This window comes from Sinocyclocheilus rhinocerous, unplaced genomic scaffold (assembly GCF_001515625.1).
Source record: "Sinocyclocheilus rhinocerous isolate Xijiao unplaced genomic scaffold, SAMN03320098_v1.1 scaffold874, whole genome shotgun sequence".
NCBI lineage: Eukaryota > Metazoa > Chordata > Actinopteri > Cypriniformes > Cyprinidae > Sinocyclocheilus > Sinocyclocheilus rhinocerous.
Genome location: NW_015658511.1, coordinates 12,501 through 25,216, shown reverse-complemented (window position 1 = coordinate 25,216; position 12,716 = coordinate 12,501). Strand labels below are relative to the sequence as shown.

The 12,716-nt window shown below is 39.7% G+C and overlaps 1 protein-coding gene across 1 annotated transcript in view; it reads right to left on the bottom strand.

Annotated features, from left to right (window-relative positions):
• The window catches only part of LOC107722335 (zinc finger SWIM domain-containing protein 6), a gene marked incomplete at its 5' end in the record, with an annotated part of 31,775 nt that overhangs the window by 7,899 nt on the left and 11,160 nt on the right, over positions 1 to 12,716 (bottom strand). Inside the window, 3 exons of the mRNA XM_016530656.1 lie at positions 878 to 1,013; positions 6,313 to 6,579; positions 10,846 to 10,995. Coding sequence (XP_016386142.1) covers positions 878 to 1,013; positions 6,313 to 6,579; positions 10,846 to 10,995 — 553 coding nt within the window. The remainder of the gene's footprint in view (positions 1 to 877; positions 1,014 to 6,312; positions 6,580 to 10,845; positions 10,996 to 12,716) is intronic.

Sequence of the window (12,716 nt, the reverse complement as noted above, 5' to 3'; positions counted from 1 at the left end):
AATCAACTGTTGCTTTGAAACTAATACATCAATTTACGCAAGAATCCAATTTTGCGCATTTATTATATTTGCAACTTGAATGGAAACATACATACATACATGTAAATTTACATATTTGTGTGTAATTTTTTGGTAAATTACATACATTTGCATTAATTTACATATTTGTTGTTTCAAGGCTACAATTTTCACTTAGTTTTATGAATTATTAACACCGAAATCGGTTTAGCTTCTTATTTCGTAAAATCAAATGTATATCGTTGCTCTGAAACGAATACATACATTTTCGCAAGATTCTAATTTGTGCATATATTAAATTTGCAACTTGGATGGAAACATACATACTGAAGTGAAGGCGAAAATTTACATAAGAACAAGCAGAACTGATTTCAGTGTTAATAATTTGTAAAACTAAGCTTAAATTGTTCCTTTAAAAATGAATATCAATTTACTCAAGAATAGCTGAAAGAACGATTTTCATTTTGCTTGTGTTTCATGAATGTGTTGTGTGTGTGTGTATGCCGACAAAGACTTTATCTGCAGCCCAAATTAGACTCAACGACACATATTTATTATTCACACTTTTTCAAAAACTCATTTTCAGTGGCCATGAATTATTTAGCAGTTTTCCAAGCAAAAGGCGCCTTTTGATTAAACGGTGCCCCAGATAACCTCACGCCCTACACACGCACACACACACACACACACATCTGAAGATCAGCGAAGACGTAACCGTGCCTTCTCAGGGTGAGTAAAGACGGTAAAAACAAGAGACGCGAGGGGAAACTAAGCCACAGCCGTGGGCGTGTTCATTACTGTAGGTGAACTTGACAGTTTTGGCAGCAGAGTGTCGCCCGTGCGGCCTGTGGAAACTCACCGCATTGCTCTCAGTGCAATTTTGTACGCCAGTTCGGCATCGTGAGGTAGGAGGCATGTGAAGAGATACTTGGCAAACGTGTGCATCGGAACGCTCTCTCTATAGATGAGCTCTCCCAAACCACTGTAGGGCCCACCTGCAAGAGAAAAACACACCCGTTCACGCACACAAAAACATACAGGAACAATTGCATTTACTTTCATTTAGATCAGGGATTCCCAAACTTTTTTGTCAGCTAATTTTTACGTTTACTTTAGGTCCCCCCTGATATTTTAACCCTACAAAGCCTACTATATAATTTTTAAAACACAAGGCCTCTAAATGATCAACATGATCAAACTGCTGAAAAACCTGTTGCACACAGTCTACTACATGCCTTCTGTTATCTGACTGATAGCTTTTAGTTTTTTTTAAAGGGTTAGTTCACCCAAAAATGAAAATTAGCCCATAAATTACTCACCCTCAAGTCATCCTAGGTGTATATGTCCTTCTTCATCCTTCTTTCAGACGACTCCAGTCAGAGTTATATTAAAAATGGTCTTTGATCTTTCAAGCCGTTTCATGCCACTCAGCGGGTGTTGCATGCATCAGTCCAAAAGCACTTAATTAAAATGCGCCCATCCATAAAAAAAAAAAAAGTGTCTCACACGGCTCCGGGGGGTGAATAAAGGCCTTCTGTAGCGAATCGATGCGTTTTTGTAAAAAAAATATTCATGTTCAAAACATAATAATCACTTTAATGTAGCTTGCGCTCACTGTTGTACACTGGAAGCAGTTCCGGATTTTTTTTTTATCCTGTTAACAAACGTTGGTTTTCACGAGACTCACCGGCGCATGCGCAACACTGAACTCATACATCATCAGCCCGGAACTGATTCCAGTGTACAACTGTTGCCGCAGGCTAGACATTTTACTCCGTAACATTATGCAGTTTTCATTTATATGCTGTCTATTGCTGATGATCGCATATTTTTCATATGCATTTATTTACATATGAGATCGCTAGTTTCTCCGTCCTGTTCACGTGTGTTTTTGTTCGGGAGGTTTTGTACTCGTTCAGAAGATGCGTAATAGCGCCCCCGAGTGTATAACAGTGAAAACATGAAAAGTCGTAAAAACTCGTCTTTGGCGGGGAAGCGTTTTCTTGTAAAAGACGAGATAACTCGTCAATGGCGGGGAAAGAGTTAACAATTAAAAGGCCTTTAACAACTGCACCAAACTGCATACTTTTGCTCAGTTTGGGCCTCTGAATAAAACTGATGTTTTTTCCTTTAAGCTCTAAATTTTCATTATATCACACTGTATGAGCCAAAAAAAGCCTGATGTATCAAATATGGTACTCAACAAATAACAGATTTTTTAGATGTTTAGATGACCATTGCATTTCAAATTTCAATGCAAATTTGCATTGCGTTATTTTTCTATTATTTAATTTATGGCTTTGCAGATTTAAGTTAATACGTAAAATTTAACAAATTCACCTTTTTTTGGTTCTCCAATGTAGGCTAATGGTCATATGACATGAAATTAAATTACTTCAGTTTTTTTCATTATTATTTAAAATGTATTCATTATGATTTAAGTTGACATTTTTATAAATGTAAATAATTATTAGCTTTGAATCAACTCATCAACTCCCCAGTTTAGGAAACACTGATTTAAATGAACACAGTTTCAATTTCCATTCATACGTACTACTCAATTTATTTAGGTGTAACACTTCTGTGAAATGTTTAAAACAACATACAGTCACATAATATGTAGATGAAACCTACAGAAAGTACTTTTTAAAAAACATTTATTTAGTTATTTTCATCACCAATATAAACCACAGGTTTGAAAATGCAAAAGTGTGAACAATGATTTGAATAAAGCTGTCGTTCACCTTCAGAAGATACAGCACATGCCCTTCTGAAGGTGTGAGATGTGGTTAGAAATGCACAGATTTTTAAGTACAAACAGGGTGTAAGAGTGTGCTTGTGAGAAAGAAACGCCTTCGAGATTCATGTTTCACCACACAACCAAGTCATGCACACACACCCAAGATACCCTTCAGCATGACACATCAAAACCACATAAAGTACTGTGGTGCTGCCATCACTTTAACAGTATTCGCATTCTACTTTAAACACCGCCATGGTATTGTAAGTGTATTACTATCGGTTTCCCTCCAACATCATAGATTGGTCGTACTGTAGGTCAAGAGTGAACATGGATAACATCTTCTCTGAAAAGCGTCAAGTAACGTTATCCATTTCCAGGCAAAACGCACAAAAAGTGGGCCGTGGTGTTTCCGGGGCGAGTGCTGCATGGTGGTGCTTACAGATCGTTCTACAGACCCTCCCCCTCCTCATCCTCAAACCAGATGAAAACCACACGCCCACTTTCAAGCATGCAGGCCTTTTCACACTTGCCTGCAATATAAACTGCAATGCTAGAAGCCATATGTGAGAGCTTAGATTTCCCTGTCATTAGATTATTTTCGACTTAAGAGCACAGCGACCACAAGCCACTTCACAAATACACACAGCACTGGACATACAAACAAGACACCGACAAACTAGAGGCAAATGTGCTACCAGCTACCTAGGCAGCATCTTAACCAAAATAAAACCTCATATGTGATGCTCTGCATAGGCAGAAACTCACAAATAGCACTCGACTAGACTTGACTAGTTAGCATACTGCTAAGCTAACTCTGATAAGCATAAAAATACATATTACACACAAATATTTAGTAATATTATATAGTAGTATAACTAAATAATAAAGTATACGCATAGTCAACATCTATCTCGACGAATTAGTCATCAACGATACATGATCTCCCCAGAGTTTGTTGCAAAGCATTCTGGGATTGCCTTCTTTGCAAAGCATGATCATGCTGCCTCTTAACATCCCTTGTTTTGGCTGAATTATCAACACAGCACTGCATGCATACTTCCCAGAATGCCTTGTGATGAGCTTTGAGCGAAAAATAAATCATTTAATTACTTTGTATTTAACTACTAAAAAGTAAAAAAAAATAGCACACAAAAAACTGATTTGGACTGTACTATGCATTTCATACTTATTAGAGTTTCAAGCTGTTAGCTTAGCATCACGCTAATGTCAAACTAAAGTCCCTTTCGAGGAAAGTCTGCTTTTTTTAGTATGCAAGACCAACTCTTATATACATGAATACGGGAATACTGAAATCTCAAGTCACATTTAAATAACATTTCAAATCGGCAATAAAATCTGACCCATAAATGTTGTTTTTTACGTTCAAATAGCGTATATTTCGGGATGGTAAAGCTTAGGGTGGCCTCTAATGGCAACTGCAGTGATGCGATGACTTTAAACCAATTGACTCTTCGCTGGGAGTTCGATTGACAGGCGATCTGACCAACCATAATGCCGAATCTGCCATTCTTGTCCGACAAACAAACCAGAGAGGAGAGTAGATTAACATTGGTGGACTTCAACTTCAAAAATGGTGTGTATTGACATCTTTCCGCGGTTGAAACAAGATACATTCTGATGTTAATTCATGTTTATATGGCGCTATAACTAATAAAGAGGAAAAGATTATTGCTTCATGTGCCGCTTGAACTGAGGCGTTACAGCAATCTGTCACAACACATTAAAGAACCACAAAACGGTCTTTAAATTGTTTGAATTTATTTTAAAAAAAATGACCAAATTTGAAAGCTGAGACTTTTATACCAAAAGTGACCTGCTTTGTTTTGTCTGTCAGCGTGTTGTCAGTGTCCTTTTTATTTCGCGATGTATTTTTCACTGCGTGAGAACATGATGTGCGGCGTGAGAGCGCCATAGCTTGTCGGACATAGCAACAGTAACAAAGGGGGGCAGGTCTTTGCGAAGGGTCAATTGGCTATTGGCTCTTTTAATTAAAAGGTAGGACATAATCTGCAATTTTGTGCATTGAACATTTTCCCATTCATAGTAATATGAGTAAACCATCTTGGTATATATAAAGTGTTTGGTCAACCTCTGTTCAACTGAACTTTAGTAAGCATCTGCTTATGTAGCCAGCTGACAGCAAGGCAGCTCACTAGGCTTGCAACAGAGCTACAGTCACGTCTTGCTGAAGATACTAACTGAAAACACACACACAACAGCTGAGCATGCTAACTCTATTACAGCGTGTGCTGGAAGGGGGTGGCGTGCTCTGGATGTCTCTCAGTGTGAGAACGCTCTTGTTGTTTTGATGGATTTTCACATTTGGACAGAACTCCCCCAAACCCTGTAGCCAATAGAATGTGTGCCTTCCTGTTTATTGTGCCCCCGTCACGCTCTTGGCATATGCTGGGTGGAGGAATCCACACAGCGGGGCCAGTTTATCAGTTCTCTTCATTCTTTCAAAACAACCCAGTGGCGTTCAGAGGCGGCTCTGTAGGCAAAGACCATTTCGTTTTACTCCCAACACCAGCCGCGAGTGAAACAAAAAGCCTCGTCCACCACTGAGCGCCTTTGCGCATGCTGAACACCGCTTTGGGGGAAATGCAACTTAATGGAGTCTGAAACTTTGTTAAAAGAGGAAAACAACTAGGTTTTCTGAAGAAAACAAGCATGGTTCTTGCCCCTGCAAAACACGCCACCATGATGTTGAAGTTTGGTAGCTTCACAACTTTCCCAGCTCGTCAGGGATCTTATCTATGCACAATCAGCTTGTAACACTCCAAAGAGAAAGGAAAACTTGAAATCGCATCATATGACCCCTTTAAGTTTTTGAATGGTTTGCTAGACTGTTCTAGGTTAGTTGCTAAGGTATTCTTAGTGGTTACTAGGGCCTTGCGAAGTAAGCGACCATCTAACAAGGCCCTACCTTTGCAACTGACTAGCATCCACCCAGAACACACTACCAATGCCCTATAAATGATTCAGAAACATCAGCAATGGATTAGCAAATACAGGTAAAGTTGCTAAGCTAATTTCAACATCATGGTGGCGAATTTTGCAGGGGAGCCTCCACGATGTTGTGATCCCTAGATAGTTTAACATCATCTTTATGTTTAGTAAAAAATACATTAGATTTAACTATTTTTCAAGCTTATTACAGTACCAACTTCCAGAGTATCACTTTCTGCAACAACTGAACCAGCTAATCAAGGTCTTCAAGATTACTAGGAACATTCAATCAAGTGTGTTGGAACAGGTTTTAGCTAAACTGCATGAAGGCAGCCCACAGAGAGCAGAATTGGACACCCTTGGTATATAGTATGTGCTATTCTAGAGCAGATTTTTAAAGACACGCTTCACAAACTATTTGGCTAGATATTAAGCTGACGCATGAGGAAATCAGATGCACCCATTCCAGAATTGTTAGCTATGTCCAAATTGCTTCCCCAGGCTATTGCTTTCAGCCTCAGTTAATGAAAAACAAACAGCATTGCCGTCATTCCCTCGCACTGTAAATCACCAAGACTTACCCTCTAACAGGAAGACAGCTTGCTTGCGGAAGATCTTGACCAGGGTGTCGTCCAGGTCAACTTCCTGCAGCTTGGCGATCAGGTGCTCCTCGTTGCGGCACACCTTCTCTTGGGCGTACAGTCCGTCGGGCATAATTCTCTGCTGACCCAGTCCCATCAGGGCCGTTTCCACCGCCAGGGCCAGATATGACTCACCCTCCTCCAGGAAGCGGCGCGTGGATGGAAACAAGTGCAGCTCGCTGTGCTTGCTCGAGCTCATTGTGCTGGCTGCAGAGGGCGAGAAACAGAAAGAGCGTAAGAAACCGGGAGGTGGTGACACCTCCGGAGTTAACCACCGTAGTGAGACCTTCCTCCCAGGCACTGGTTCTTAGACAGGTCTTGTCGTATAATGAGGCACCAGAGAGGAACTCTGCCTGGTCTAATGAAGCAGCTCAGCCTGATAGGGCATAAGGCAAGGCATGCTCAATTAGGCTCCTGAGTGACTGAGGTAATACACTGTACCCCGGACTTGCAAATGCATTGGATGGTTCATGCATCACATTCATATCTGTGAGATGGTGCGAAATGCTATTGGATATGATGAGGCCCAGACTGTATTTAGTAACTAGGAGAGAGCGAGACAGACAGAAAGACAGACAGGCTGAGCCCCTGCTCTTCACTCTTCACTGATCTCCAGCTACATGGCCGCCAACTCCGACATGCAGCTCTGAGCCTTGCAAGCCTTCCCACCAACTCGGCATCAAATCCAGCTTTTTAATTGGCTGCACTGGAGTCGATTGGAAAGGCTGGATTTTGTGCCGAGGATTAGCCCCTTAACCAATCAAAAGGCTGTATTTAGTGCAGAAGGCTCAACATCTCGGCCAATTAAAAGGCCAAATATGGTGCTAAGGATTGATGCCTAAACCAGTCTTTCCATTGGCTTTGAAAAACGTATCCTTAGCACCAAATCCAGCTATATAATTGGCTAAGAAGTCGATCCTTTGGCACCAAATCCAGTCTTCTTATTGGGTGTGAGGAACAGAACCTTTACGTGCAATCAAAACGTTGGATTTGTTGCTGAGGAGGCAGTCCCTCAGGACTAAATTGAGCCGTTTGATTAGCACCAAATTCAACCTTTTAATTTGCTAAGAGGTCAATCCCTAAGGACCAAATACAGCTTTTTAATTGGTTGCACAGTAGTCGATTGAAAAGGCTGGATATGGTGCTACTATTGACTCCTCAACCAGACTATTGATTGGCTGTGAGTTGCTTGCACCAATTCTTTTGACTGGCTGAGAGGTTGAGCCCTCAGCACTAAAAACAGCCTTTTGATTGGCCATGAGGAACCAATCCTTTGCAGCCAATCAAAAGGCTGGATTTGGTCAGAGGGAGTCAGTCCCTCAGAACTAAATGCAGCCTTTTGATTGGCTGCAAAGGAGTCAACCCCTAGTCTTTTGATTGGCAGTGAGGAATCGACCCATCTGATTGGCTGGGCATCATTGATCCCTCAGCACCAATTCCAGGCTTTTAACTGGTAGTAATGATTCATTCCCTCAGGTTTCTAAAATTGAGATTCCACCATGCATACACTGGGCCAAAATGAGATGTGTTATGCATGAAGGCCTAAAGATATGCTAAGATTAAAACAAGCTTTATAAAAGGACTTTTGCGCAAACCCCTCCCTTAAAACCTTGAAAAACAGCAAACGGGCCATGTATTAAAAAAAAAACATCAAAAAAAAAAAAGCCTGGATTTCTGATAGTTCATGTCGTTACTATTTTAACAGCAAAGTGAATTCAGAGCTCCATGTTCTCGGTTGCACATTAATACCATTGGCGACTCATTTGGGGCTAATAATGAGAAGCATCATAACGTTTTAATGATGCCTCTTTGGACCCGTGTGGCTGGCTCCGGGAGGATTTAATGTCCTAATCAAAAATGAGCGCAAAGAGGGAAGCTTGAGGCTTCACACCTTCTTTTATTCTGCACTCCCACCACCAAATCTCTTTCTTTTTCCTTCCCTAATAAACTCTAAGTTCAAAGCCAACCACAGCAAGAGAGAAATAAAAGCCAGTGCTTTGGCTTAAGGAGAGCCTTGTCTACTCTTGGACTAACTGAACCTAACAGGAAGCCCTAGACAGGAAGCTGGGAGATTTGGAGGGCTACATAGGGATATGTCTGGCAAAGTTACAGCTCCTACATAGTCCACAGATATCTGGTATCATGCAAAATCCTATCCTCATCAAAATCCCTTTTGGACCATAAGACTCCTAATCAGGTATAAGTTCATTAAGGGGTTCAAGTGTGGATAGGAGTTTGCATATACACTAGACTTGTGGCTCTACGGTCTCCATCTTGAGTGGGATTGCTGGAGATGGGCGATCGCACCTACCCTTTCAGGTGCCAATCAGAATGGGCATGAGCCCAAAGGCAACAATAATGTATAATTGCAGCACCGTGTTCTCTGATTGTGATACAGTCATCTCTCCAATCAAAGCTCATGAATAAGTGATGGGAACAGAAAACATTAAAATTAAAAGTGCATTAAAAAGTGCATTAAAAAAAGCAGGGAAGAATAAAGTTATGACTTTTAGGCTCAGATAAAAAACTCATGCTTTACTCTTAATATATACCATATCTTTTTAATCAGAGTCTAAAGTAATTGCATACGTGAGGTTAATTCGAGAGAGGGTTGATCGGTTCTACTACGGTGGTTTAAAAACCTGAAAACTCTTGCTGCAAATAGACGTTCTGTCGATAACAAAGCAAAAACGACATATTTACAGACTGGCCTTTCCTAAGTGGAGCACATGGCGCAAGAAATATGCTGTATAAATGTTTACATTAACAGTGTTTACTACAGCCCGACCAATATATCGTTTAGCCGATATTATCGGCCGATATGAGCCTGTCGCCGATATATCGGTATCAGCGAATATGCCGCCGATATGAACATTTTTTTTTTACAGAACATATAACGCAGATTAAATGCTTCTGAATGGTGTAATTACTTAGTTTGTCCATTGTCCATACTTTGTTTGTCTCCAATGTTTGCTACTGGCCACCCAGGTCAGTATATTGTAGAGATGCACTGATGAGCTCAAACTTCACCCGAGTCCGCTGCTTCAAATTATCCGCCCGCCACCCACCCGCACCTATATTTGATCGTCACATTACAATGATTCTAATTCTTAGTTTTGCATGATGATATGATGAATGGATGGTTCATTTTTAACAGCAGATTCAGTGACGTTAGAGACTAGAGCTGATCTGCGCATCACGGCACGTATTACGGCCACCGGAGCTGATCGCGGCCACTCAGTCAATGCTGAGTGATGTGATGTTGTCTACACTAGATGCAGTAAACTAATGCCTCATTCTATTTATGACATGCTGACACAAAGTTCAAATGATTTTCAACGGTCGCTTTGTCGTGTCCTGCTGCGGCGCAGACACGGTGTTGGCATAGTATGTCAGTACAGTCAGTAACGGAGCAGATTGAAAAGTTATTATCTTTCTGCAATCCAATAGACGGCAGCGCGGTGGTGGCTTGAGTCTGTTGAATGGTGATTTAACGCAACGTTGTCACCTAGTTGGAGAGACTCAATGCTAAGTAAATAGAATCGTGGAATCCAGTCATAAAAACGGAATTTACTGTATAACGCGGAATTTCATGGAATTTGTCTTATTTTTGATGAATAAATAAAAAACATGTCAGTACATATATATATAGACTGTCTGTGTGACTGTGATTTAAATACGAATGTTCTGCATGTTCATTTGATTACCAGAAAATACACAACACAGAGTTTGTGAAAAAAAATATATTATTCATTATTATTATTTATTATTTTAGATGTTTACATTTGGAAAAGCTGTGCTTCCTGCATAAACCTGCCCCTGTTGATTTGGCAGTAGCTTGCTTGCCCTACACAGTTACCTTGTTTAATTTCTTAATTCAAGTTATATATATATTTTGTTCTATTTGTGTTAAAGTTATTTATAATAAGTGAAGTGAAGTTTACTGTTAAGTGCACTGATGTCAAACTCATTTTGAATAATAAAGTTTATTGTTAAATTGTTAAATATCCTGCCTCCACCACATAGGCCTATGTTTGTCACATCATTATAAGTGTTTGATCACCACATTTGAGTTATCATTGCAAAAAATGTGTTTATGTATATATATATATTCTGTTTATGTAGGCTATATACTGTATTCTATATACAGTACCAGTCAAAAGTTTGGACACACGAATGGGAAGTGTGTCCAAACTTTTGACTATGCTGTACTATAATATAGCCTACACATAAAGAATATCGATCTTAACGAAATACGAAATTCGTATTTTTTTACTCCCTAATATCGGTATCGGCCCCCAAAAAAACCCATATCGGTCGGGCTCTTGTGTTTACCATTATAAATATTACAGAAGATGCTTAAGACGCCTGACACTTTAACAGGGTATTAATAGGACTTGACAGTTTTAGCTAGTTCGTAAAAACACTCTGTAAATAACATGAATCATGCTGCGGCATCTCACATCTTTGTACCTGAGAAATCTAGAAACCCGCCTTGCGAACTGTCTTCATCCCCGCGGCCCGTTTCCATCAGCGTGCTGAAGAGCGTTCCAATGGGGTCCAAAGGGTGTCCCACCCATCCCTCTAGATTAGTGATGGACGTCACCCCTTTATGAAGCAGATCTAGATAGAGAAAAAGATAAAATGGTTTGTTTTTGGATGGTACACAAAGAAACACTCTTTTTGACCTTATTTATGTAAGCAATGGCCTTCAAGCTCTGTTCCAAACCCTAGAGAGCTGCCTATCTAGGCAACCTACATCACAGGCATGTTCCCTAAGCAAATGCTGTTCCAAAAAGAAGGTAAGAAAAAACTGCACTGCTTTACATGGCACTTTGTAATTGCCAGCATCTTGCAACTATTCCAGAAAGCATTGCAACAAACTTGAGATAATTTTATTCATTACTGACAAGCACTGATAAAAAAATAAATGTAAAAATGCACAATTTTACTCAATATTTGTGTTATTTATTGTGCTTAGTGTGAGTCATTATTAATATGAGTAATACTCTAGTTGATTCTTAAGTCACTGCAGATGACTAGAAAGAAATTATAAATATATGTAATTCAATAAAGAAATAAATACATAATATAGTGATAAAAATAGCACATAATCTACCAAAAGACAAAAAAAAAAACGTATCTAGAGTCTGACTATGCGAGTTGAACAATGGGAGACTGTGATTTCCTATAGCATCTGTCTCTTGTGGAAATCACTACACTGGTGTTTTACATAAAGCCCAGAACCGGGCCATAGAGCTGCCTCGCTCATTTGAATAATATGTATTATGCGTGGGCACTTTCACCACAACAAGCAGTCATCTGCATTTAAATGCAATTGACCTGAGCCCTGCTGGGCATGAGTGGACATTCAGCTCTAGTGAAGAGCAGTGCTGCATGAAACCGTTACCTGGACATTAAACAACAAGACCGCGAACACAGGAACACAGTACTGAAAAGATAATTGGGTAACAATGCTACCATTTTTTGGCCTTTTTGGCACTGTTAATGAGACGGATTACAGAAAAAAGACGGGAAATTATAGAGAGAACATGTCGGACTTAAACGGCACGTATACGACACATGATCTGCAGCATTAAAGCATCTGCAAATCACTTAAATAAAAATGGATGATATCTGACAACACAAGTGGCTGTTGGCAATGCAATGAGGGTCTGTCCAATCTAAAAAAAAAAAACTGTTCAAAGGGCACCTATTATGCAAAATTCACTTTTACATGTTGTTTGAACATAATTGTGTGTTGGCAGTGTGTGTACACAACCACCCTATAAGGATACATTTTTTTAATCCCCATTAATCATAAGCAGTGTCTCATAATGAGCCGTTCGCAGAATATGTAAAATGTGACATCACATTTTACAAGCCCCACCCACGACTGTTGACGGACACTGCCGTTTTAGCAATGACCCCGCCCTGAGTGAGCTGCACACAATCCGCCATGTTTATCTTCACACTAGAGCATTTAAAAGCAGCATTCAAGTAAGAAATGTATTTTTATTAATTCTACAGAAGTTACTCAGTTCAAAGCAGAGTGATTTTCTGTTTGTTTGGGTCATATTAACAGCGTACACACTGCTGTCACTTAATACCCAGATCTAATAAAGACGTGATACCTTTCCCACACATAACCGACTGTGTTTTTGTAACATTTATTAATCAATTATCATTTTGACTTATATATTTTCTTTATTTACAGGCTGAAATGTGAGGTTTACTTTTTATGAAACTTTTTCAAAGCTTTATTTGAACATGCTATTAAACTGTTTTCAGTCAAGTTGTCATTTAAAATCCGAACATCACTGGTAATGTTATTGTTTTAGTGA